The sequence below is a fragment of the Ranitomeya variabilis genome, chromosome 1 (genome assembly GCF_051348905.1).
Source record: "Ranitomeya variabilis isolate aRanVar5 chromosome 1, aRanVar5.hap1, whole genome shotgun sequence".
NCBI lineage: Eukaryota > Metazoa > Chordata > Amphibia > Anura > Dendrobatidae > Ranitomeya > Ranitomeya variabilis.
Window position 1 is genome coordinate 1,102,575,854 of NC_135232.1, and position 24,688 is coordinate 1,102,600,541.

Here is a 24,688-nt window from a genome sequence, read left to right on the forward strand (position 1 = left end):
ATCTTAGAAACCCTAAGCTATTGTGGGGGCGTGTTCTTTTTCATCCTTAAATTGCTGCCTGATTATGATTGGTCAACCCCGTACAGGTGAAGAAGTACACACCTCCATTGAAAAATCTCTGGTAACATACTTTGGACTTAAAGTGGAGCTGTCACCACGTCATAAGTAACTAGTTTTTCAGTTTTTCTCCTGTTATTCCCTGCTTCTCCCGAATATTTTATTATTTTAAAATCTTAAATACGGTTCCAGAGATATGGCCTTTTTATCTAGTGCCAATTTTTTTGGTCTTTTCAAGGGGAGGGTGACAGGTCCTCTAAACTAAACTTTACAAACCAATATCTTTGCAATAGAGATTGAAAAAAATTAAAACATTTGACTCAGCTTTGCAGCCATTAGTCCATGCTCAAATGGGTGAAACTAGCCCTGTTGCGGCCACTATACTGTTAACAGAGCTGTGCTGCTATGCAAGTGATCACAACTGATGGCAACACAGGAAAGAGCTGATTGGTGGGGTTAGCAGTGTCGGTGTCCATATCCTATAGATATATCATCAATATAAAAGTAGTGGACAACTCCTTTATAAATGAAGAGAGTGTTTTTCTTTTTTTTCCATCTGCACATTCAAAAAGCCATAACTTAATTTTTCTGTTATTCCAGCTAAATGAGAACTTGTTTTACATGTAATTTTCAATGTCCCCATTTGGGGTCTTTTTATTGGTTGAATTTTATCTACCGTTTCCATAAGCAGCTAATTTTTGTTTTTGTGTTTTCGTTTTTTTCCTCCACTTCTTCCAAGGTCCATAATTTTTTCTAGTTTTTGGTCAATATAACTGTATTAGGGCTTTATTTTTGTGGGACAAGTTATACTTAAAGCGCTGCGGAATATGTTGGCGCTATATAAATAAAATTATTATTATTATTATTATTAATTATTATAAATTATTATTACTCTTAATTGACTCTATTCATTTTACTATACAATCTAATGGAAAACTAGGAAAATAATTCCAATTAAGGTAAAATTGTAAAAATAAAAAAACAGCAATTACCGCATTTTTTTTTTGGAAGGGGGGATTTAATTTTTATGGTGTTCATTGTATGGTAAAAATTAGACATCATGACTCTTGAGGTCACTACAATTACGATAATACCAAACATGTCCACTTTGTTTATTTTAGTGGTGAAAATTATAGGGAATTATGGGGAAATTTGAAAAAAAAACCCCTAAGTTTTTGTCTACATTTTCCGAACACTCAACATTTTTGTTTTTCCATCGATTGGACTTTATTGATACCATTTTGATATAAATATGATATTTTCATCACGTCTTATTGCATTTTTTTTTATAGAGTTGAAGTGACCAAAAAACCTTGCTTCAATTTTTTTTCATTTTACGGTTTCTACCAATCAGATTGATTCATTTTATATTTTTTTAGACCGCAGTTTTTGAAGTGATAAATAAATATGTTTACTTTTAATTTTTTTTTTTTTTTTGGATAATAACGGCGGCTTTTAGAGGCAGATGATGGCTTAATAATACAGCCATGATCTGCTGAGAGTAGGGTTGACTCGGGCTCTGAGTTTGCTCCATTCTCCTGCTCCTGGCCTGAGCAGATGAAATGCAAATGTCAGAAAGGGGTTAACGAGGTTGTGTCATCAAAAAAGACCTAATGCTTAAATCAGGTCTTTATGTTGAATGTTATTTTCAAAAATGTTTGTAATGTCATAGACTGGTAATGTTTTTCTTCTTTTTTCAATTTTCCACGTTACTATATATCACATAAAAAAAACTAAAATCTTTCCGTTTTCACACGACAAACTTTCTGTTCTTGAAATTTCACATGTGTAACCTTTTAACATTTACCTTGTGGTCTAAATAATGTGTTATGGTGATACTAAATTGTGAAGGAAATATGTAATCAATAAGAGAAAAGTCTAACAGCAGTAGAATTACATTTAGCTGACAAAAGGTGGAAAATGGATTTACCAGTATTACAACCACAAAGGTGCTTTCACTGGAATTGTCAAACATGTCACTTCAACTTCTGGACCCTGAGCTTCAAAGGAAACAAATGGACTGTGACTAAGCAGAATATTTCCTATTTATTGCATAGAGAGGAGTGGGGCAGTCAAAGGATATTTGAAATGCAAGGCCCTTAATTAACCCATTGTCCAGACACAAACAGCAAATTTTGACCCCTTACCGACATGGGGCATAAGGCCGGCGTCACACTAGCGAGTTTTACGGACGTAAGAGCGCAGAAAATACGTCCGTAAAACTCGCCAAATAAACGGCACAATTATTCTCAATGGGGCTGCTCCTATCAGCCGTATATTACGGTTCAGTATTATACGGCTTTCTACGGTCGTACAAAATCGCAGCATGCTGCGTTTGTCAGCGTATTGCGCAAAAAAATCGCCAATGAAAGTCTATGGGTGCGAGAAAAATACGGATTCCACACGGACCAGCAGTGTGACTTGCGAGAAATACGCAGCGGTGTTAGTGAAAAGTCGGTAATTCAATTGCCGGCTTTTCATTTCTCCTGCCTAAACCCGACATGATATGAGACATGGTTTACATACAGTTAACCATCTCATATCCCCTTTTTTTATTGCATATTCCACACTACTAATGTTAGTAGTGTGTATGTGCAAAATTTCAGCGCTGTAGCTGCGAAAATAAAGGGTTAAATGGCGGAAAAAATTGGCGTGGGCTCCCGCGCAATTTTCTCCGCCAGAATGGTAAAGCCAGTGACTGAGGGCAGATATTAATAGCCAGGAGAGGGTCCATGGTTATTGGCCCCCCGTGGCTAAAAACATCTGCCCCCAGCCACCCCAGAAAAGGCACATCTGGAAGATGCGCCTATTCTGGCACTTGGCCACTCTCTTCCCACTCCCTGTAGCGGTGGGATATGGGGTAATGAAGGGTTAATGCCACCTTGCTATTGTAAGGTGACATTAAGCCAGATTAATAATGGAGAGGCGTCAATTATGACACCTATCCATTATTAATCCAATAGTACGAAATGGTTAATAAAACACACACACATTATTAAAAAGTATTTTAATGAAATAAACACACAGGTTGTTTTAATATTTTATTGCTCTCTCAATCCATTTGCAAACCCTCGCTTGGATAAAATAATAAAAGCACAAGATACATACCCTCAGATGAACCGTCACGTCCCACGAGTAGTGTTGAGCATTCCGATACCGCAAGTATCGGGTATCGGCCGATATTTGCTGTATCGGAATTCCGATACCGAGATCCGATACTTTTGTGGTATCGGGTATCGGTATCGAAACAACATTAAGGTGTAAAAGAAAGAATTAAAATAAAAAATATTGCTATACTCACCTCTCCGACGCAGCCTGGACCTCACCGAGGGAACCGGCAGCGTTGTTTGCTTAAAATGCGCGCTTTTCCTTCCTTCCGTGACGTCACGGCTTCTGATTGGTCGCGTGCCGCCCATGTGGCCGCGACGCGACCAATCACAGCAAGCCGTGACGTAATTTTCAGGTCCTTCTAGGCATTCAGTATTTTAAAATTACGTCCCGGCTTTGTGATTGGTCGCGTCGCGGTCACATTGGCGATGCGACCAATCACAAGCCGTGACGTCACGGGAGGCTGGACACGCGCGCATTTTAAAATGCGCGCGTCTCCTGCCTCCCGTGACGTCACGGCTTGTGATTGGTCGCGTCGCCAATGTGACCGCGACGCGACCAATCACAAGCCAGAACGTAATTTTAAAATCCTGAAGGACCTGAAATTACGTCACGGCTTGCTGTGATTGGTTGCGTCGCGGCCACATGGGCGACGCGACCAATCACAAGCCGTGACGTCACGGGAGGCTGGACACGCGCGCATTTTAAAATGCGTGCGTCTCCTGCCTCCCGTGACGTCACGGCTTGTGATTGGTCGCGTCGCCCATGTGACCGCGACGCGACCAATCACAAAGCCGGAACGTAATTTTAAAATACTGAATGCCTAGAAGGACCTGAAAATTACGTCACGGCTTGCTGTGATTGGTCGCGTCGCGGCCACATGGGCGGCACGCGACCAATCAGAAGCCGTGACGTCACGGAAGGAAGGAAAAGCGCGCATTTTAAGCAAACAACACTGCCGGTTCCCTCGGTGAGGTGAGTATAGCAATATTTTTTATTTTAATTCTTTATTTTACACATTAATATGGTTCCCAGGGCCTGAAGGAGAGTTTCCTCTCCTTCAGACCCTGGGAACCATCAGGGATACCGTCCGATACTTGAGTCCCATTGACTTGTATTGGTATCGGGTATCGGTATCGGATTAGATCCGATACTTTGCCGGTATCGGCCGATACTTTCCGATACCGATACTTTCAAGTATCGGACGGTATCGCTCAACACTACCCACGAGGTAATCCATCTGAAGGGGTTAATTATTTTACAGGCAGGAGCTGCGCTAATGCACTCGCTCGTGGTTGTAATCCCCGGGGAATGAAGGAAATCTGAGTGATCTGTACTTACATTGAGTTGCGGTGAGGCGCCCTCTGGTGGATGTTCTCATGAACTGCAGCCTTGGAAAAGTTCCCACGCTCGAGTTCATATGAGTTCATCCACCAGAGGGCGCATCACCGCAACTCAATGTAAGTACAGATCACTCAGATTTCCTTCATTCCCCGGGGATTACAACCACGAGCGAGTGCATTAGCACAGCTCATGGCTGTAAAATAATTAACCCCTTCAGATGGATTACCTCGTGGGACGTGACGGTTCATCTGAGGGTATGTATCTTGTGCGTTTATTATTTTGCCAAGCGAGGGTTTGCAAATGGATTGAGAGAGCAATAAAATATTAAAACAACCTGTGTGTTTATTTCATTAAAATACTTTTTAATAATGTGTGTGTGTTTTATTAACCATTTCGTACTATTGGATTAATAATAGATAGGTGTCATAATTGACGCCTCTCCATTATTAATCTGGCTTAATGCCACCTTACAATAGCAAGGTGGCATTAACCCTTCATTACCCCATATCCCACCGCTACACGGGAGTGGGAAGAGAGTGGCCAAGTGCCAGAATAGGCGCATCTTCCAGATGTGCCTTTTCTGGGGTGGCTGGGGGCAGATGTTTGTAGCCACGGGGGGGCCAATAACCATGGACCCTCTCCTGGCTATTAATATCTGCCCTCAGTCACTGGCTTTACCATTCTGGCGGAGAAAATTGCGCGGGAGCCCACGCCAATTTTTTCCGCCATTTAACCCTTTATTTTCGCAGCTACAGCGCCCGCATTTTGCACATACACACTACTAACATTAGTAGTGTGGAATATGCAAAAAAAAAGGGGATATGAGATGGTTTACTGTATGTAAACCATGTCTCATATCCTGTCGGGTTTGTGCAGGAGAAATGAAAAGCCGGCAATTGAATTACCGGCTTTTCACAGATATCGCGCTGAATGAAATATAAATACAGAATATATATATATGTGTCTCAATGACATATATATACATATATATATATATATATATATATATATATATATATATATATATATATATATATATATATATACTGTATATATGTTTTACCGAACATTTGAGCACATAAATCCATTAGATGTCGGTTTTGCAAGCCTGCGAGAAAATCTCGCAGTACGGATACCATACGGATTACATACGGAAGATGCCATGCGCAAAATATGCTGACACACCCTGACTACGGAGGACATACGGACAACTATTTTGGGAACATTTCACCGTATTACGGCCGTATTACGGCCGTAAAAATTGGACCGTATTGTCTTACGCTGAGTGTGACTCCAGCCTAATAGTACGCCGATGTTGGTATCCCCTGCTTTGATGTGGGCTCCAGCGGTGAACAGCTGACATGTGCCCGCAATAGCCGCGCGTGGAATCGCAATCCACCCGCAGCTATTAACTAGTTAAATGCCACTGTCAAACTCTGACAGCAGCATTTAAATCGCGATTCCGGACATCGGGCCGGAAATAAGCGCACCGGTGACCCATGATCGGGGGTCATCGGATTGTCGACATAACAACCAGAGGTCTCCTTGAGACGTCTATGGTTGTCAGTGCCGGATTGCTATGAGCACCACCCAGTGGTCGGCGCTCATAGCAAGTCAGTATATCAGCTACATAGAGGCGATCTGACCATCGCCTCTATGTAGCAGAACCAATCGGGCTAAAGAAAGTTAAAGAAAAATGTTTTTAAAAATATAAAAAAAATACAAAAGTTCAAATCACCCCCATTTGCCCCATTCAAGATAAAACAAAAAAAAAAATCAAACATACACATATTTGGTATAGTCACGTTCAGAATCACCCGATCTATCAATAAAAAAAAGATTAACCTGATCGCTAAACGGCGTAGCGCTAAAAAAAAAAAATCAAAAACCCCAGAATTACGTTTTTTTTGGTCGCCACGACATTGCATTAAAATGCAATAACAGGCGATCAAAAGAACGTATCTGCACCAATATGGTGTCATTAAAAACATCAGCTTGGCACAAAAAATAAGCCCTCACCCAATCAGAGATCACGAAAAATGGAGATGCTATGGGTATCGGAATATGGCACAATTTTTTATTTATTTTTTATATTTTAGCAAAGTTTGGAACTTTTTGTCACCACCACCTGGAGAATCATAACGGAAGGTCAGTTTTAACATTTAGTGAATCTAGTAAAAAAGCCAAACAAAAAACAAGTGTCGGCTTGCTCTTTTTTTTACAATTTCACCGCACTTGGAATTTTTTTCCCGTTTTCTAGTACACGACATGGTAAAACCAATAGAGTCGTTCAAAAGTACAACTCGTCCTGCAAAAATAAGCCCTCAAGTGGCCATATTGACTGAAAAAAAAAAGTTATAGCTCTGGGAAGAAGGGGAGCGGAAAACGAAAATGCAAAGCTGAAAAAGCTTCGGGGGTGAAGGGTTAAATAGACCAATCCAGTTCATTCTGTATGAGCCCAGGATCAGGCATATACAGTGGGGGGAAAAAGTATTTAGTCAGCCACCAATTGGGCAAGTTCTCCCACTTAAAAAGATGATAGAGGCCTGTAATCGACATCATAGGTAGACCACAACTATGATAATCAAAATTGAGAAAACAAATCCAGAAAATCACCTTGTCTCATTTGGCAAGATTTATTTTGCATATTATGGTGGAAAATAAGTCATTAGCAACCTAAAAACATGCAAGATTTCTGCCTCTCACAGACCTGTAACATTTTCTTTAAGAGGCTCCTCTGTCCTCCACTCATTACCTGTAGTAATGGCACCTGTTTGAACTCGTTATCAGTATAAAAGACACCTGTCCACAACCTCAAACAGTCACAATCCAAACTCCACTATGGTGAAGACCAAAGAGCTGTGGAAGGACAGCAGAAACAAAATTGTAGCCCTGCACCAGGCTGGGAAGACTGAATCTGCAATAGGCAAGCAGCTTGGTGTGATGAAATCAACTCTGGGAGCAATAATAAGAAAATGGAAGGCATACAAGACCAGTGATAATCTCCCTCAATCTGGGGCTTCACACAAGATCTATCCCCTTGAGGTCAAAATGATGACAAGAACGGTGAGCAAAAATTCCAGAACCACACGGTTGGACCTAGTGAATGACCTGCATAGAGCTGGGACCAATGTAACAAAGGCTACCATCAGTAACACACTATGCCGCCATGGACTCAGATCCGGCAGTGCCAGACGTGTCCCCCTGCTTAAGCCAGTACATGTCCAGGTCCGTCTGAAGTTTGCTAGAGAGCATTTGGATTATCCAGAAGAGTATTGGGAGAATGTCATATGGTCTGATGAAACAAAAGTAGAACTGTTTGGTAGAAACTAAACTCATCGTGTTTGGAGGAGACAGAGTTGCATCCAAAGAGCACCATACCTAATGTGAAGCATGGGGTGGCAACATCATGTTTTGGGGCTGTTTCTCTGCAAAGGGACCAGGACGACTGATCCGTATACATGAAAGAATGAATGGGGCCATGTATCGTGTGATCTTGAGTGCAAACCTCGTTCCATCAGCAAGGGATTTGAAAATGAAACGTGGATGGATCTTTCAGTATAATGATCCCAAGCACACCGCCATGGCAAAAAAGGAGTGGCTTCGTAAGAAGTATACAAAGGTCCAGGAGTGGCATAGCCAGTCTCCAGATCTCAACCCCATAGAAAACCTTTGGAGAGAGTTGAAAGTCCGTGTTGCCTAGCGACAGGCCCAAAACATCACTGCTCTAGAGATCTGCATAGTGGAATGGGCCAACATACCACCAACAGTGTGCGCCAACCTTGTGAAGACTTATCCTGTGTCATTGCCAACAAAGGATATATAACAAAATATTGAGATGAACTTTTGCTAATGACCAAATACTTATTTTCCACCATAATTTGCTAAATAAATCTTGCCATATCAGACAAGGTGATTTTCTGCATTTGTTTTCTCATTTTGACTCTCATAGTTGTGGTCTACCTATGATGTCAATTACAGGCCTCTCTCATCTTTTTAAGTGGGAGAATTTGCACAATTGGTGGCTGACTATTGGAAGTATGCAAATCGCATACTTTCAGTCACATGACAGCTCGCTCCCGTTGTCAGTATTAGAGAGTCCTAATAGCACACAGTGCATGTGATGTGAGGATTCACAAGACTGCAGTCACAAAGTGACTGAAGTCTTGTCCTGAGGCCAGACAACCCCTTTATATCAAAACAGAGATTGTAGTCAGTTTGATTGTTCGAGAGGACCCATAACTATTACACAATTATATGTTAACCTGGGAACATTCTATAAATGACACATATGAGAAAACCATGCTACACTACATTCCCACGATGAGTATTTTATGTTGCCGATTTTCTGCACCTATTCGGTAAACTCGGGTAATTGTGCTTTTTTTTTAACATGCGCTTTAATCACATTTTGTACGCTGCGCTTTTTATCTCTTTCTGGCATCTCATGCTTTCAGTAAGGCCTCTTTCACACGTCAGTGTCTCCGGTACGTGTACTGACAGTTTTCTCACGTACCGGAGACACTGACATACGTAGACCCATTCAAATGAATGGGTCTATGCACATGTCTCCGTGTTTTCATGTACCGTGTATCCGTGTGCAAAACACAGAGACATGTCTGTTTATCTCCGGCAGCATGTACAGCAATATGTCCTGCACACGTGCACACGGAGAACAGTGTGCACTCTCCTCCGTGTGCACATATCACCCGCAGGAGAGACAGCGCTACAGTAAGCGCTGTCCCCCCCGTTGTGGTGCTGAATGCGACATTCATCTCTTCTCCCCTGCAGGAGAGAAGAGATGAAAGACCAAGTTTTTGTTCTTTTTTGTTAAAAATAAAGTTTGCTGCTGACCTCCCGCCTCCCATTCCCAGTGAGCCGCCCGGCTGCTTGCAGAGAAATACTCACCCAGCTCCCGCGATGTTTCCTCTCAGCGCTGGCAGCTTGTCCTGTGTGAGCGGTCACGTGGGACCGCTCATTACAGTGGTGAATACGTGCATATTCATCACTGTAATGAGCGGTACCACGTGACCGCTCAGACAGGACAGGCTGCCGGCGCTGAGAGGAGGCATCGCGGGAGCTGGGTATTTCTCTGCAAATGGCCGGGCAGCGCACTGGGGATGGGAGGCGGGAGGTCACCAGCAAACTTTATTTTTAACAAAAAAGAACAAAAACGTGATCTTTCATCTCTTCTCTCCTGCAGGGGAGAAGAGATGAATGCCGCATTCAGCACCACACGCAGGAGGGACAGCGCTTACTGTAGCGCTGTCTCTCCTGCACGGTCCATGTGGTCCTCAGGCGGCACACGGGCGGCACACGGCTGCCACACGTGTGCCACACTGATGTGCCACGTGAGCACACGGACACGGATAACTCCGGAACAGATTTCTCCGGTACCGGAATTATCTGGACGTGTGAAACCGGCCTAAAGCTGCTTTGTTTTTGACACTTCTATTAAGCTTTGACAAAACTGTATTGATACCGATATATGGTGATTATGTGTGTTCTTTTACCTGTGTATTCTCTATGTCTATTGAGAAAATTCCCATATAAAACTCCACGTACCCACAATAGAAATTGACATGTTTCGGAATTGAAACACACACCGCAGGTCAATTTACACCGAGCGAAAAAAAGAAACACAATGGGGCAGGAGATTTCTATAAATCCCATCCACTTTGCAGGAACTTTAAAATGCTGCAATTTTTGCTCAGCAAAAATACACAGTGCCAAAAACTCATCATGGGAACATACCTTTAAAGAAATAAGCTCCATGCAGCCACCACTGAGAGGCAAATGCCAAAATGTATGGCACTCATTCAAATTTGACAGCTGCATAATAAAGGAGCCTCCTTACTTAGTGGTCTTTCTGCTGAAGCACAAAGAAAGGGGTCCCTAACTGGGGAACCACCTCGATGACCTCTATATTTGTTCCTATAGGACATATCAAAACGGCACAATATAGATCCCCTTTAATACAGTATAATTTATAGTACAATCATGTCTACTTACCACTAATACCACCCTGGACATATAATTGTGTCCCATTTCCTTCTGCTTTTTCCAGTGTCGGTATCTCCCATGTAACTCTACAGACATACCGCCCTCCATCGTCCTCTGTGACTCCCTCTATGGTCAGCAGTGTAGTATTATTGGTTACATTACATGTAGTTTTATTATTTCTCGCTGATGAACCTCTGTTATTCTCGGACTTCAGTACAGAACATAACAAGGTCCCGTTGTCTTCTCCAGTACTTGAGATTTGCTTTCTCCATTCAACTCGGACCTGCTGATCATATTCACTAGTCCAGTTGCAGCTTATCCTGGCAGTGTCCGATTTATTCAGATTTAGGATTACTGGATGTTGAGTAATTATTTTCCCTACGACCATGTCTGTATAATGAGAAAGAAGTAAAGAATAAATTATTTTGAGAGTTGTAGCTCCAATATTTGTAGTAAGTAATAATGAAGTCATGATATCAAAGTTCAGCAAGCTCCAGAATAGAGTATCACAAATATAACTACAGAAGAAGTCTCCGAAGGCAGCGCCCAAAGAACACGTGCTCCAGAGGCTCCACCACCCCATTCACTTTCTATGACCGTTCTTCCAATCCAAACTCCTAGCATCACCATTGACCAGGCTATGGTGGAAGTTGTCGTCTTTACTCCAAAGCTTGCGATGGGGTTCAGCATCTCATAGCTCTGTTCTAGACATTAGTATGGATCTCCACACTTGAGGACTAGAAATTTGGAGTGGAAAAGCCTATTTCACCTATGAGAGATAGTCACAAGTGCCTGTATAACTGAGTGACTAACATGGCTGTTTCCATAACTCCTATAGAGTTGGCATCTTGGCATGGCACCCGTAAAAAAAGCTGATTTTGAAAAGGAAAAGCAATTGCCCGCCACAAAATAATCAATGCTTTGTGCAAGGATCTTGTATGACGGCAAAAAGACTATTGTACTTTTGAGTTTGGGTCAAGAGACCTGCAGCCATTCCAGACATCGCGATCAGTACTTGGACCATGATTATCAAATTAGTGAAACCTAGCTTAGGCATGTTGGGGGAGCACGGTGGCTCAGTGGTTAATACAGTATGTTTGCAGAGGGTTCAAATTCCACCAAAGACAACATCTGCAAGGGGTTTGTATGTTTTCACCGTGTTTGCGTAGATTTCCCCTAGGTTCTTCGATTTCCCCCAACCTTCAAAGATATCCTGATAGGGATTCTAGATTGTGAGCTTTGATAGGGACAGTGATTACAAGGTCTGTTAAGTGCTTTGGTATTAATGGTGCTGTACAAGTAAGCAAAATCAATTAATGAGTGGAACAGGCTGTCACGCGAGGTGGTGAGTTCTCCTTCAATGGAAGTCTTCAGAGGCCAGATAGACATCTCTGTCTGAGATGGTTTAGTGAATCCTGCATTGAGCAGAGGGTTGGACACGATGACCCTGGAGGTCCCTTCCAACTGTAACATTCTATGAAAATAAAATATACAGTACAGACCAAAAGTTTGGACACACCTTCTCATTTAAAGATTTTTCTGTATTTTCATGACTATGAAAATTGTAAATTCACACTGAAGGCATCAAAACTATGAATTAACACATGTGGAATTATATACTTAACAAAAAAGTGTGAAACAACTGAAAACATGTCTTAAATTCTAGGTTCTTCAAAGTAGCCACCTTTTGCTTTGATGACTGCTTTGCACACTCTTGGCATTCTCTTGATGAGCTTCAAGAAGTAGTCACCGCAGTAGCGTAGCTACCAGGGGGGCAGAGGGGGCGGTCGCCCCTGGCCCTGTGCTCTGAGGAGGCCCACCCGGAGCTACGCTACTGCCAGGGCCGGCGTTAGGGGCCCCTGCCTCCGGTCAATGTTTATCTTTAATTTCCCCTGCGTTTGTACTGTGTATGTAGCTAAAGTAACATGCACGGTACAAACGCTCACAGGGGGTCAGCAGAGAGAAGGAAGAGAAGGCCTCCAATCAGAGTGCAGAGAGTGAGTCATGTGATCGCTCTTCTGCAGTCTGTGGAGGAGAGGGGGAAGGGAGGTCACTCACCGCTCACCCAATCCCGGCTGAGCGCGCTCTGCTTCAAAGCTCCTGTGCTGCAGAGAAGTGATCAGCTCCAGCAGCAGCAGCAGCCGGGGACGCAGCGGGACTCTGCCTCTGACTGTGACCTGAGCTCACTGCCTACACATGATGTCTGCATCTGACTGGGAGGAGCCTGAGGAGCAGCCCCCAGGACCAGAGGACACTCTCCACACAGCATGATGAGGATCTTGGCACATGTCATTTGCTTTTTAATATGTCTGATCTGTTGCCTTGAATGCATACATACAGGCACAGTATATAAAGCAATGAAGGTTCCTAACCTTGTATGTCTTGTTTATCCTGCAATCTGGACAGACACTGAACACTGACATGTGATCGATAAGTGTCTTGGCACATAGTTTATTTACTGCTGATTAGCTTATGAGAAGGAAAATGATTATTTTCTTAAGTTTGCGAGCGGCTGGAATCTTGCAGGACGGCTTTTACATGTGGGAGCCTGTCACCATATAAGGTCCGGCCAGCATCTGTACGCCCTCACATAGTGTTCTAGAACGCTCTCTATGTCCCCAATCCTCTATGCAAGGCACAAAACGGAGCTTTTATTATACTCGTGGATGGCGTGGTCCGGGCGTCACTAGTCTTGATCCGGCGACGACCCTCTTCCTGTGATCGCTGTCCCTCTTCGTGTGGAAGATGCGTCCTACATCATGCATTCAGTGTCCTCTGTCGCACTCCCATGCAGGCGCACTTCTCTTTGCCCTGTTGAAGTCAGAGCACAGTATTGTAGTGCGCATGCGCCGGCTTTATTTCCAGGCCATCAGCACCCTTTGGCCTTTCCCAGCGCACATGCACTACAGTACCTGGCTCTGCTTTCAGCAGCCTAGAGAGAAGTGCGCCTGCACAGTAGCACGATGGGTGACACTGTGTGGATGACGTAGGATGTGTCATCCAGATTAAGCAGTAATGGAGGATGGCGATCTTAAGTCAAGACCAGCTATGCCTTGGTGAGCGCCATTGGTGAGTATAATGAGAGGTCATTTTTATGCCTTGCGGAGGGGATTGGGGACACATTTACAGCCTTCCTTATAGAGGCTGCCTATGGGAGCTGCATTATACTATATAGTCTTCCTATGTGAAGGGCATTATACTATAGGGTCTACCTATGGGGAGTGCATGATACTATATGGAGGCCTATGGGGAATGTATTATACCATATTGAGGACTATCTGGTGTATTATGCTATATGGAGGCTATCTAGAGGGCCATCATTCAGTGTGGAGATTACAGCTACGGGGCCATCATACAGTGTTGGAGCCAGTTTGGGGGATATTAAGGGGTCAGTATATACAGTGAGGGGGCATCATACTGTGTATAGGGGAGCTGTACAGTGGGGGAGACTCGGGACTTTATTAAATGTAAAGTGGGCACTTATTCTTACAGGGGAACTCAGCTTACTGTGACTATCAAAGGGTCACACACAGAGGGCATTATTACTTTCTAGGGGACAAAATGTGGGCACTGTTTTCTAGGGCACTTGCACCTGGCATTACTATATTATAGAGGGGTGCTTTAGAATTTAGAGGGCACAGAGAACCACACAGCAGGTGCAGTAATAGGGACACATATGGCAGCAGCGGCTCAGTATTGGGGTATCAGGTGCAGTAATAGGGACACATACGGCAGCAGCGGCTCAGTATTGGGGTGTCAGGAGCAGTAATAGGGACACATATGGCAGCAGCGGCTCAGTATTGGGGTGTCAGGAGCAGTAATAGGGACACATATGGCAGCAGCGGCTCAGTATTGGGGTATCAGGTGCAGTAATAGGGACACATACGGCAGCAGCGGCTTAGTATTGGGGTATCAAGGGCAGTAATAGGGACACATACGGCAGCAGCGGCTCAGTATCGGGGTATCAGGTGCAGTAATAGGGACACACACGGCAGCAGCGGCTCAGTATTGGGGTATCAGGTGCAGTAATAGGGACACATACGGCAGCAGTGGCTCAGTATTGGGGTATCAGGGGCAGTAATAGGGACACATACGGCAGCAGCGGCTCTGTATTGGGGTATCAGCAGGATGAGGAGGTTGTGCAGGTTGGGAATAGATGGTGATAGGGCTGGAATGTGAGAAGTGAAACGTGTTTTTGTTGTATTCTCTGCAGATGAGTTGTAGCTGGAAGAAGTTGTCATGTCGCTCTGGGCCAGATGGCGCAGACGGGAAAAATGAACAATTCTATCAGAAAGAACGTCAGAGGTAAGTCATTATCTGTAACTGTGCAGTGATCTGTTATATGTTCTGTAGGGCTGGTATCTACCACTGACCATATGGCGGTAATATCAGTGTTGGTCTTTATATAGAGATTATCTTCAGTAACAGCGTGGTCATCTGCTGAGGTTCTCCTCCACTATTAGGGGGCATCACCGAATTGTAATGAAGGTTACCTGGTTAGGGGCCCACTCAGAAGCTTCGCCCCCCCTGGACCAAAACCCTAGCTACGCCTCTGAGTCACCGGAAATGGTTTTCACTTCACAGGTGTGCCCTGTTAGGTTTAATAAGTGGGATTTCTTGCCTTATAAATGGGGTTGGGACCATCAGTTGTGTTGAGCAGAAGTCTGGTGGATACACAGCTGATAGTCCTACTGAATAGACTTAGAATTTGTATTATGGCAAGAAAAAGGCAGCTAAATAAATAAAAACGAGTGGCCATCATTACTTTAAGAAATGAAGGTCAGTCAGTCTGAAAAATTGGGAAAACTTTGAAAGTGTCCCCAAGTGCAGTTGCAAAAACCATCAAGCGCTACAAAGAAACTGGCTCACATGAGGACCGCCCCAGGAAAGGAAGACCAAGAGTCACCTCTGCTTCTGAGGATAAGTTTATCCGAGTGACCAGCCTCAGAAATCGCATGTTAGCAGCAGCTCAGATTAGAGACCAGGTCAATGCCACACAGAGTTCTAGCAGCAGACACATCTCTACAATAACTGTTGAGAGGAGACTTTGTGCAGCAGGCCTTCATGGTAAAATAGCTGCTAGGAAACCACTGCTAAGGACAGGCGACAAGCAGAAGAGACTTGTTTGGGCTAAAGAACACAAGGAATGGACATTAGACCAGTGGAAATCTGTGCTTTGGTCTGATGAGTCCAAATTTGAGATCTTTGGTTCCAACCACCGTGCCTTTGTAAGATGCAGAAAAGGTGAACGGATGGACTCTACATGCCTGGTTCCCACCGTGAAGCATGGAGGAGGAGGTGTGATGGTGTGGGGGTGTTTTGCTGGTGACACTGTTGGGGATATATTCAAAATTGAAGGCATACTGAACCAGCATGGCTACCACAGCATCTTGCAGCGGCATGCTATTCCATCCGGTTTGTGTTTAGTTGGACCATCATTTATTTTTTAACAGGACAATGACCTCAAACACACCTCCAGGCTGTGTAAGAGCTATTTGACCAAGAAGGAGAGTGATGGGGTGCTATGCCAGATGAGCTGGCCTCCACAGTCACCAAACCTGAACCCAATCGAGATGGTTTGGGGTGAGCTGGACCGCAGAGTGAAGGCAAAAGGGCCAACAAGTGCTAAGCATCTCTGGGAACTCCTTCAAGATTGTTGGAAGACCATTCCCGGTGACTACCTCTTGAAGCTCATCAAGAGAATGCCAAGAGTGTGGAAAGCAGTCATCAAAGCAAAAGGTGGCTACTTTGAAGAACCTAGAATATAAGACATAATTTCATTTGTTTCACACCTTTTTGTTAAGTACCGTATTTTTTGGCATATAAGACGCACTTTTTCCCCCCAAAAAAAGGGGGGAAAATGGGGGGTGCGTCTTATATTCGCAATGCAGGCTTACCGTGGACCGTGGCGGCAGAGGTGGGGCGGCAGAGGTGTGGAGATGAGGAGGCGCAGTGAGCGGGGTCCCTTTCCCCAGTGAGGTGATGCAGCAGCCCCGGTAATGCAGCAGAGCCGGGTGAATCCTGTTGTTATCGGTGCGCGCGGCCATCTTCCTGAGGCCACGCGTGCGCAGATGGAGGTCTCTGCTGCCCGGGGCTTCAGGAAAATGGCCGCAGGATGCCGCGCGTGCGCAGATGGGGATCGCGGCGGCCATTTTCCTGAAGCCCCGGGCAGCAGAGCTCCATCTGCGAACGCGCGGCCTCAGGAAGATGGCCGCGCGCACCGATAACAACAGGATTCACCCGGCTCTGCTGCATTACCGGGGCTGCTGCATCACCTCACCGGGGAAAGGGACCCCGCTCACTGCGCCTCCTCATCTCCACACCTCTGCCACCGCGGTAACAACAGGATTCACCCGGCTCTGCTGCATTACCGGGCTGCTGCATCACTTCACCGGGGAAAGGGACCCCTCTCACGCCATACCTCTCACTGTGCCTCCTCATCCCAACACCTCTGCCGGTAACCACTGCTGCCACCCTCCCATGGACACCAGGCCGTGGCGTCGCCCACCTAAGCAGGAAGGGACCCTGCTCAGGTGCACGCCGTACCGCCTCACCCCACCTCTGCCGACACCATGCCTCCTGTGACCCTGCTCTGCCACCACCAGCCCACAGGTAAGATACTGTAAATTCGGACAATAAGACGGACCCCCATCTTATAAAAAATCTTTTTTTCTGCAATTTTCACGCCAAATTTGGGGTGCGTCTTATGGTCCGGTGCGTCTTATATGCCGAAAAATACGGTATATAATTCCACATGTGTTAATTCATAGTTTTGATGCCTTCAGTGTGAATGTACAATTTTCATAGTCATGAAAATACAGAAAAATCTTTAAATGAGAAGGTGTGTCCAAACTTTTGGTCTGTACTGTATGCATAAAACAATTTGGATTCATGTTATCTGAAGTGCGTCTACATTTTACGCAAATGCACATGGAGGTTCATATGGATTTACAGTATATGGAATCTTTCAGAAAAAAAAATGACTGCCAAATATGTAAAAATAGACCATTCTAAACTAGCAAGGTTTCCCTAGAAGTATTGCATGTGTCCAGTATATTGCACAGACTATGGAAGCCACGGAAGGGAACTTTCTTTTTCTGCAAACTGCGTAGTTAATTATGCAAACTGCATAATGAAACCTTTAATTGAGGAAACATTAAGGTTGGTGTATCATATTGTACATGTATTTGCAGACTATTGAGCAGATTATGGACACTTTTGCACAATGCAGGTTTAAATTAACAAAGTATATATTAACTTTATCATCTAATAGAATCGTGATCCACCTGCCCCTGTCAAACGCTGACATCAGCATTTAAAATGCGCTTCCAGCAATCGCGCTGGAAATCCGCCCACTGGTGACCCCGATTACGTGATCGCGGGTCACCAGTGAGTTAGCATGACAACCAGAGGTCTCCTGGAGACGTTTACGGTTGTCAGTGCCGGATTGCTATGAGCACCGCCTGGTGGTCGGCGCTTATAGCAAGTCAGCAATTCTGCTACATACAGGTGATCTGATCATTGCCTGTGTGTAGCAGAGCTGATTGAATTATGGTAGCTTCAAAGCATGCCAAAAGGTAAAACAAGTTTTAAAAATATATATATATAAAAGTTCAAATCACCCCCCTTTCGCCCCCCTTTCGCCCCATTGAAAATCAACATACACATATTTGGTATCACCGAGTTCACAATCGCCCGATCTATCAATAAAAGAAAGGATTAACCTGATTGCTAAACGGCGTAGCGAGAAAAAAAGTAAAAACGCCAGAATACCGAGTTGTTTTGGTAACCGCGACATTGCATTAAAATGCAATAACGGGTGATCAAAAGACCGTAGCTGCACCAAAATGGTATGATTAAAAACGTCAGCTCGGCACGCAAAAAATAAGCCATCACCCGACCCCAGATCACGAAAAATGGAGACAATACGGGTATCGGAAAATGGAACATTATTTTTTTTAACAAAGTTTGGAATTTTTTTACCACTTAGAAAGACCCTAGACATGTTAGGTGTCTATGAACTCGTACTGACCTGGAGAATCATAATGGCAGGTCAGTTTTAGCATTTAGTGAACCTAGTAAAAAAGTCAAACAAAAAACAAATGTCGGATTGCACTTTTTTGCAATTTCACTGCGCTTGGAATTTTTTTTTACCGTTTTCTAGTACATGACATGGTAAAACCAATGGTGTCTTTCAAAAGTACAACTCTTCCCTCAAAAAACAAGTCCTCACACGGCTATATTGACAGAAAAGTTAAAAAGTTATGGCTCTGGGAAGAAGTGGAGCGAAAAACGAAAATGCAAAAAACGAAAATACCACCGGGGGTTAAGGCGCTAAAGAAAGACATATTTAAATATTAAAATGTATAACAAAAATATATATATAACAAAAAAAATAATTATAATCAGGTAAAAAAATGAAAGGATAAATAAAAAAGCCATTGCCAATTCAAATAGCTTTTACTAGCCCCGCCCCCGTTGGAAAAAAAAACCTTATTCAGTATATAAAAAGGGGAACAAATTTTAAAAACGCATTTTGGCGATCCTTGATGGTCATAAAAAAACTAAATGTGAAAAACCGACACACATTTCCTTTATTTTCCGATGGATATCGACAATTAAAAAATTAAAGAGAGAGGATGAAAATTACATAAAAATTAAGCCCCATGTATCACAAAAAAAAAAATTCTGCAAATGTCATTTGAATATCCAAGCAAGAAAATCCTTTAAAGCTTTTAAACCAAATCTAATAATAATAATAATAATAATAATAATAATAATATTAATAAAAGAAAAAAAAATGTGCCTGGTCAGGAACGGGGAGGATTTCGTTGGTAAATGGCTGGGTCATGAACTGGTTAAAGAGAAACTCGAACTTTGATTTATACTGAAAATTGAACACCTCTGTTAATAAACATTTTGCAGTTTTTTACTACATTTTTTTGTTTTGTTTGTTTTTTTATTTTATTTTATATTCTAGGGTTTACATCTATATAACCTGTTAAGGTCAGCACAGTGGCTCAATGGTTTGCATTACTGGGTTCTGGTCCAAATTCGGAAAATATCGCGTGTTTGCGTGGGTTTCCTTCCACACTTCAAAAGACCTAATGATGTGGAATTAGATTGTGAGTCACAATGTCGATGTCTGTGGAAGGATGTGGAATGTGCTACTGTATAACCACAGCCCCATTCACATTTGTTCTTACGAACAGCAGAGGTCCCAGAAATTGCACCCCTGATAGTATGACACTGACTGCATATCATAGGGAAGCACGGTGGCTCAGTGGTTAGCATCGCAGCGCTGGGGTCCTGGGTTCAAACCCCACCAAGGACAACATCTATGTGGAGTTTGTATGTTCTCCCCGTGTTTGCGTGGGTTTCCTCCGGGTTCTCCGGTTTCCTTCCACACTCCAAAGACATCCTGATAGGGAATCTAGATTGTGAGTGTATGTGTATGAATTAATGGAGCTATATAAGCAAAGCAAAATAAATAAAATAAGTTCTCAGTGTCTGGACCTGTCTCAGAGCTGTCAGACCCTCATCAATCAGACATGGCTGGCATGTGCAATATCAGTGATTAAAACAGAAAAAACATGACAGAACAGGTACACACATATTACAAGCATGTCGGATTTGACTCTTGCCGACAATAGGCCCATGTAAAGTATAAACATTCAGAAATCATATAGAACCATAAAGATCACGTGAAACTGTCTCATCAGACCGACAATCATTATAAATGAGAACGATCAGGAAACGCAAAATAAAATACTCACTATGGAGAAAAAGGTAAAAAGCAGCATAAATCCAAGGGACCATGATGAGAGGACGCCACTTTTCAGTCTTCTCTATGCAGAAGTATAGTGCAGCTCAGATGAACTCCCGTAACCACCTCCTTCCTGCTGTCATACACGGCTTTCTTTCCTTTTCTTGATTTGTCATATATTTGAACAATTCTATTTAGTAGAAGAGTATTTTCTCCTATGTTTCATCACTATACAGGGATATAATAACAGTATAGGTCATTTCTGTCTAGAATGAAAGGGTCCATCCAGTCTTGCACAAACATTTTCTATTGCTCCAATGTATCTGAAATTGAAAAATTTCCTTGATACTGAATTAATGGTCCCTTTCATCTATGCAGGTAGCCTCTTCAGAGACGAAGAGATCAGGAACTCTAGTGCCAGTTAATGGGACTAGGAAGCTTAAGGCTATGTTCACACTAGTTGTTTTTTCAGCATTTTTTTCTGAAAAGAAGCTGCAGAAAAAAACAGGTTTTGCTTATTTTTGTAGTGGTTTTTGCTGTGTTTTTGCCATGCTACATTTGTTTCTTGTGCATGCTAATAAAGATAAGTGCAAAAATAAAATCTGATTGTATTTCATCAGGTTTTGGCACAAAAAAAAAAACCACTGCAAAACCTGATATCTTTGTTTTTTCACCACCCATTACTTTTAGTGTGTGAAATACGCTGAAAAAAACAATGAAAGAATCGACATGCTCTGTTCTGCAAAAAAAAAAGAAGCAAAGGCACAAAATAGTGATGACAGAAAAAAACAAGCTGTGTGCATGAGATTTCTGAAATCTCAGACTTTGCTGGTACTGTAAAACGCTGATGAAAATTTGCATTAGAAAAAAACGCTGAAAAATGCCTAGTGTGAACATAGCCTAAAATGGCATTGTCATACGAATTTGGATAAGCAGCCAAACCCAACACTCCATTTGCAGACATGTTTTGGAGTGTTGCCCCTCATCAGTGTAAAAAGGAGAACTGGTTGGATGGGTGAGAAGCCTCTGACAGGCGTTCTAAGAGGTAAAGTTTTTACTTGTGGAGAGTGCAGATTTGGAGTAATGAGACTTGTGTGTCATGCACTGTTCCTCTGGGAATTAGTCTCTACAGAGAGAAAGATTACTGGGACTCTAATGGCTCCTATTGGAAGTGTGGCACCGGCATCCCTGCACGTTTCTCCCCTCCCCAGGAAGGGACGCCGGCTCACTCACTGCCACGGCCCTGTCCAACACTTCCTTCTCCCCTTTTCCAGCTGCTGCCCGGGACTGAAGCGTAGATCCCCATGGACTGTGCTTAGAACATGAGCGCTCCCTCCTTCTTAAAGGCACCATGCGCGCCATCCTAAAGTGTCCCCAGCCAACGCTAGTTGTCATGTCAGCAGTACTAACCAGTCTTCCAGTATAGTACCTGTCTGCCAGTACTTTCCTTGTGTCCCTGTATTTCAGCCGTACTCACCTGCCTCTCTATCAGTCATGTCCGCCTGTCTGCATATTAGTTGTACCAGCCTGCACCTGCCAGTGTCCATCTGTATACCAGCCTACTCCTGCCGTGTCAATCCTTCAGACGTGTTTGGCATTTATGACAAATAATTCAATCTTTATTTCCTCATACCAAAGACATTATACAGAGGAGTATCTTTCAATATTTTTGGCCTCTCTACCATTAGGAATTGATCAGTGGAGTACTGTAGAGATGTTTGTTCTTCTAGATTGAACTGTTGAGATTTTTCAGAGGAATTAATGGGTTCTTGGTCACCTTCTTGTCCAAGTTCTCACCAAATGGCTCAGTTTGGATGGATGACCTTCTGCAGGGAGTCGTGGAAAAAGATGTTTGAAATTCGAATCAGCCATGATTGCCGAATTTTACCTAAAAATTTGATTAAAGGCTGTAGTGAAATATGTATGGATGTATGACCAGCAGTAAATTAACATCTGTCCTGAGACTGCAGCTCTTCACAAAGGTCATAACCTATGTTATCTTGAGAAAGGCAGTCTCCTGGTCTCCAGTCTCACTCCAAGGGGCCTTGCTGAGAACACACAGAATTGGAAACACTTCACACCTTCTGACTCCTTAGTATCATGCTGCAATTGGCGTGTCTGTTCAATTTACTATGGGAAGGTCACACAAATCGTGTTCAAAGAAAAATAATGTATTCATTGGTAAAATAGCCTGGATCCAGTGACAAACCAAGGATTGGAGTATTATTAACCTGAGAGGCTGGTCTGGAAATCTGACCCCCAGGTTGACTCTATAAATTAGGCATTTACACATAGAAAGATGTTCACAGTGAGGGCAGCCAAGCTGCTGTGTTCCATTCCATATTTCCCCCTCCCTCAGGGGCAGAATACCAGACTGCAAGGTTCGATATTTCTGTAAGTTTTATCCCTTTTATTATTTTATAACTGTTTTCCATATTTGTATGTCACTTTTTATTTCCATATTTTATACGTTTTATTGTAAGCAGTGTACCTTTTCTATTAAAGCTTAAAACTTTAATAAGTTTGAACCTTGTATGCTCTAAAGAATCCATAGCCTTAGCGCGTGTGACCTTAGTGATTGGCAGACAGTAGTAGTAATATTTCCGGGACTCATCGCCCATGTGTTCCGTGAATGGTGGCAGCGTGTATGAGCGGGGTGTGGACTGTGTGGGGGTGTGAATTATGCTCCCATTGCAGCATAGGACAGAGGTTGAATGCTGGACTGAAGGAGAGGAGATAGATTAACCCTTGCAGGTGCAACCCCAAGTCACGTGCTGAGAAATGGGTACGTGACAAAGGCAAATAACTTTGCTGCAAGTCACAATAATCCAAAGGTTGAACTGCCCTGAAAATGCCAACACAGCTTTATTAAATGTCCAAGTGACCTCATCTCAACCCATTTGGCTAGGTGGAAACTATTTCACACACTATAGTATTAGACTACTTAGATTGTACAAACGGTGCAAAAGCTACCCTTTTTTGAGTGGTAGATGCTTGCCATGATGGTATTTATAGACATGTGGTGCAAACGGAAGAATCCTTGGCTTTTTCACATGGGGTGATACAAAAATTATCCTGGTTGGGGTGCAGTGATCATATTGGCACCATGTGTGCTTCACAGAATTTTATACTATTGGGCGTTGAAGAAAGAATAATTATAGTTTTACCACTAAAATGTTGTTTTAGCCCCAAGTTTTTAATTTCTTTTAAGGGCTAATAGGAAAAAATGTACTTGTCTGTTGTAAAAATTTCTCCTGAGTGCACCAATACCCTACATGTAAACGGGAAATACTTTTCAGGCAAAGTGCAAAGCTCAAAAGGAAGGAGCGTCATATAGTGCAGATTTTATTGTTATGGGTTGATGGTGCCATGACCTACTGGAGAGCCCCTGAGGTGCCAGAACACAAGAACTCCTCATATGTGAACCCATTTTACACACTAAACCTCATGATGAATTAATTTAGGGGTGCAGTAATTATCTTGGCACCACAGGTGTCACAAAAATGTGTACGATTGGACAATGAAGAAAAACTAATTACATTGTTACCACTAAAATGTTGTTGTTTTAGACCCAGATTTTATATTTTCACAAAGAGAAATGGATAAAAATGGGACCAAAATTTGTCCCACAATTTCTGCATAATGTAGAAATACCCCATATGTGGCTGTACAGTACTGCTTAGCTATACGGCGAGACTCGGGAGGGACAGAGCGCTATTTGCCTCCTGAAGCCCAGATTTTCCTAGAATAGTTTGAGGACTCCATATATAAAGCCCCTAAGTGCTAGAAGAGCAGAATTCCAACTCAAGTTACCCCCATTTTGGAAATTATACCGCTTTGGGAATGTATCTACAGGTGTAGTGACGATTTTGACTCCATGGGCGTTTTCCAGAAACATGAGGCTGTGGATGTTACTGAGTAAATTGCAAACTGCCAATGTAGTGACCAGTAAGTTATGGCCAGTCAGTACATCCAAGATCTGTAAGTACCAGCTGATGACCAGGTACTAAGTACGCCCAAGGTCGTGAAGGGGTTAAAATAAGTAAAAAAAAACAAAAAAACACAACATTTTTTATATTAAAAAAAAAAATAAATAAATATGGTTCCTAATTTCCTCTATAGACTACATATATGAGCAGGCTGGTGAAGCTGCATTTCCTGACAGTTATTTGCTCTATAGAATGCAGAAAATAACACATTTACCACAAAGGTATTTTTGTTCCTATACCTCGAATGCTAAGAAAAACTAAAACAAACTTAATTAAAAGAAAAAAATAAAAATATCACATCTTTAAATATATACGGTACCTAATCTTCAAATTAAAAAAGCAAAAAACAGCAATAGGAAGATCGATACGATCAGAGAAAGCTTTGGCCCACAGTGTCCAACGCCCCTCTTAGCTGCTCAAC

At 42.9% G+C, this 24,688-nt stretch overlaps 1 protein-coding gene across 2 annotated transcripts in view; it reads right to left on the minus strand.

Annotated features, from left to right (window-relative positions):
- Positions 1-20,426, minus strand: part of TMIGD2 (transmembrane and immunoglobulin domain containing 2) — a 43,261-nt gene extending 22,835 nt beyond the window's left edge. For both annotated transcript variants that reach the window (XM_077279162.1, XM_077279180.1), the window contains exons 1-2: positions 20,289-20,426; positions 10,522-10,902 (exon numbers count right to left, since the gene is read on the minus strand). In XM_077279162.1, the coding sequence (XP_077135277.1) occupies positions 10,522-10,902; positions 20,289-20,331 (424 nt within the window). In that variant the 5' untranslated portion in view covers positions 20,332-20,426. The remainder of the gene's footprint in view (positions 1-10,521; positions 10,903-20,288) is intronic.
- Between the last annotated feature and the right edge of the window lie 4,262 nt (positions 20,427-24,688).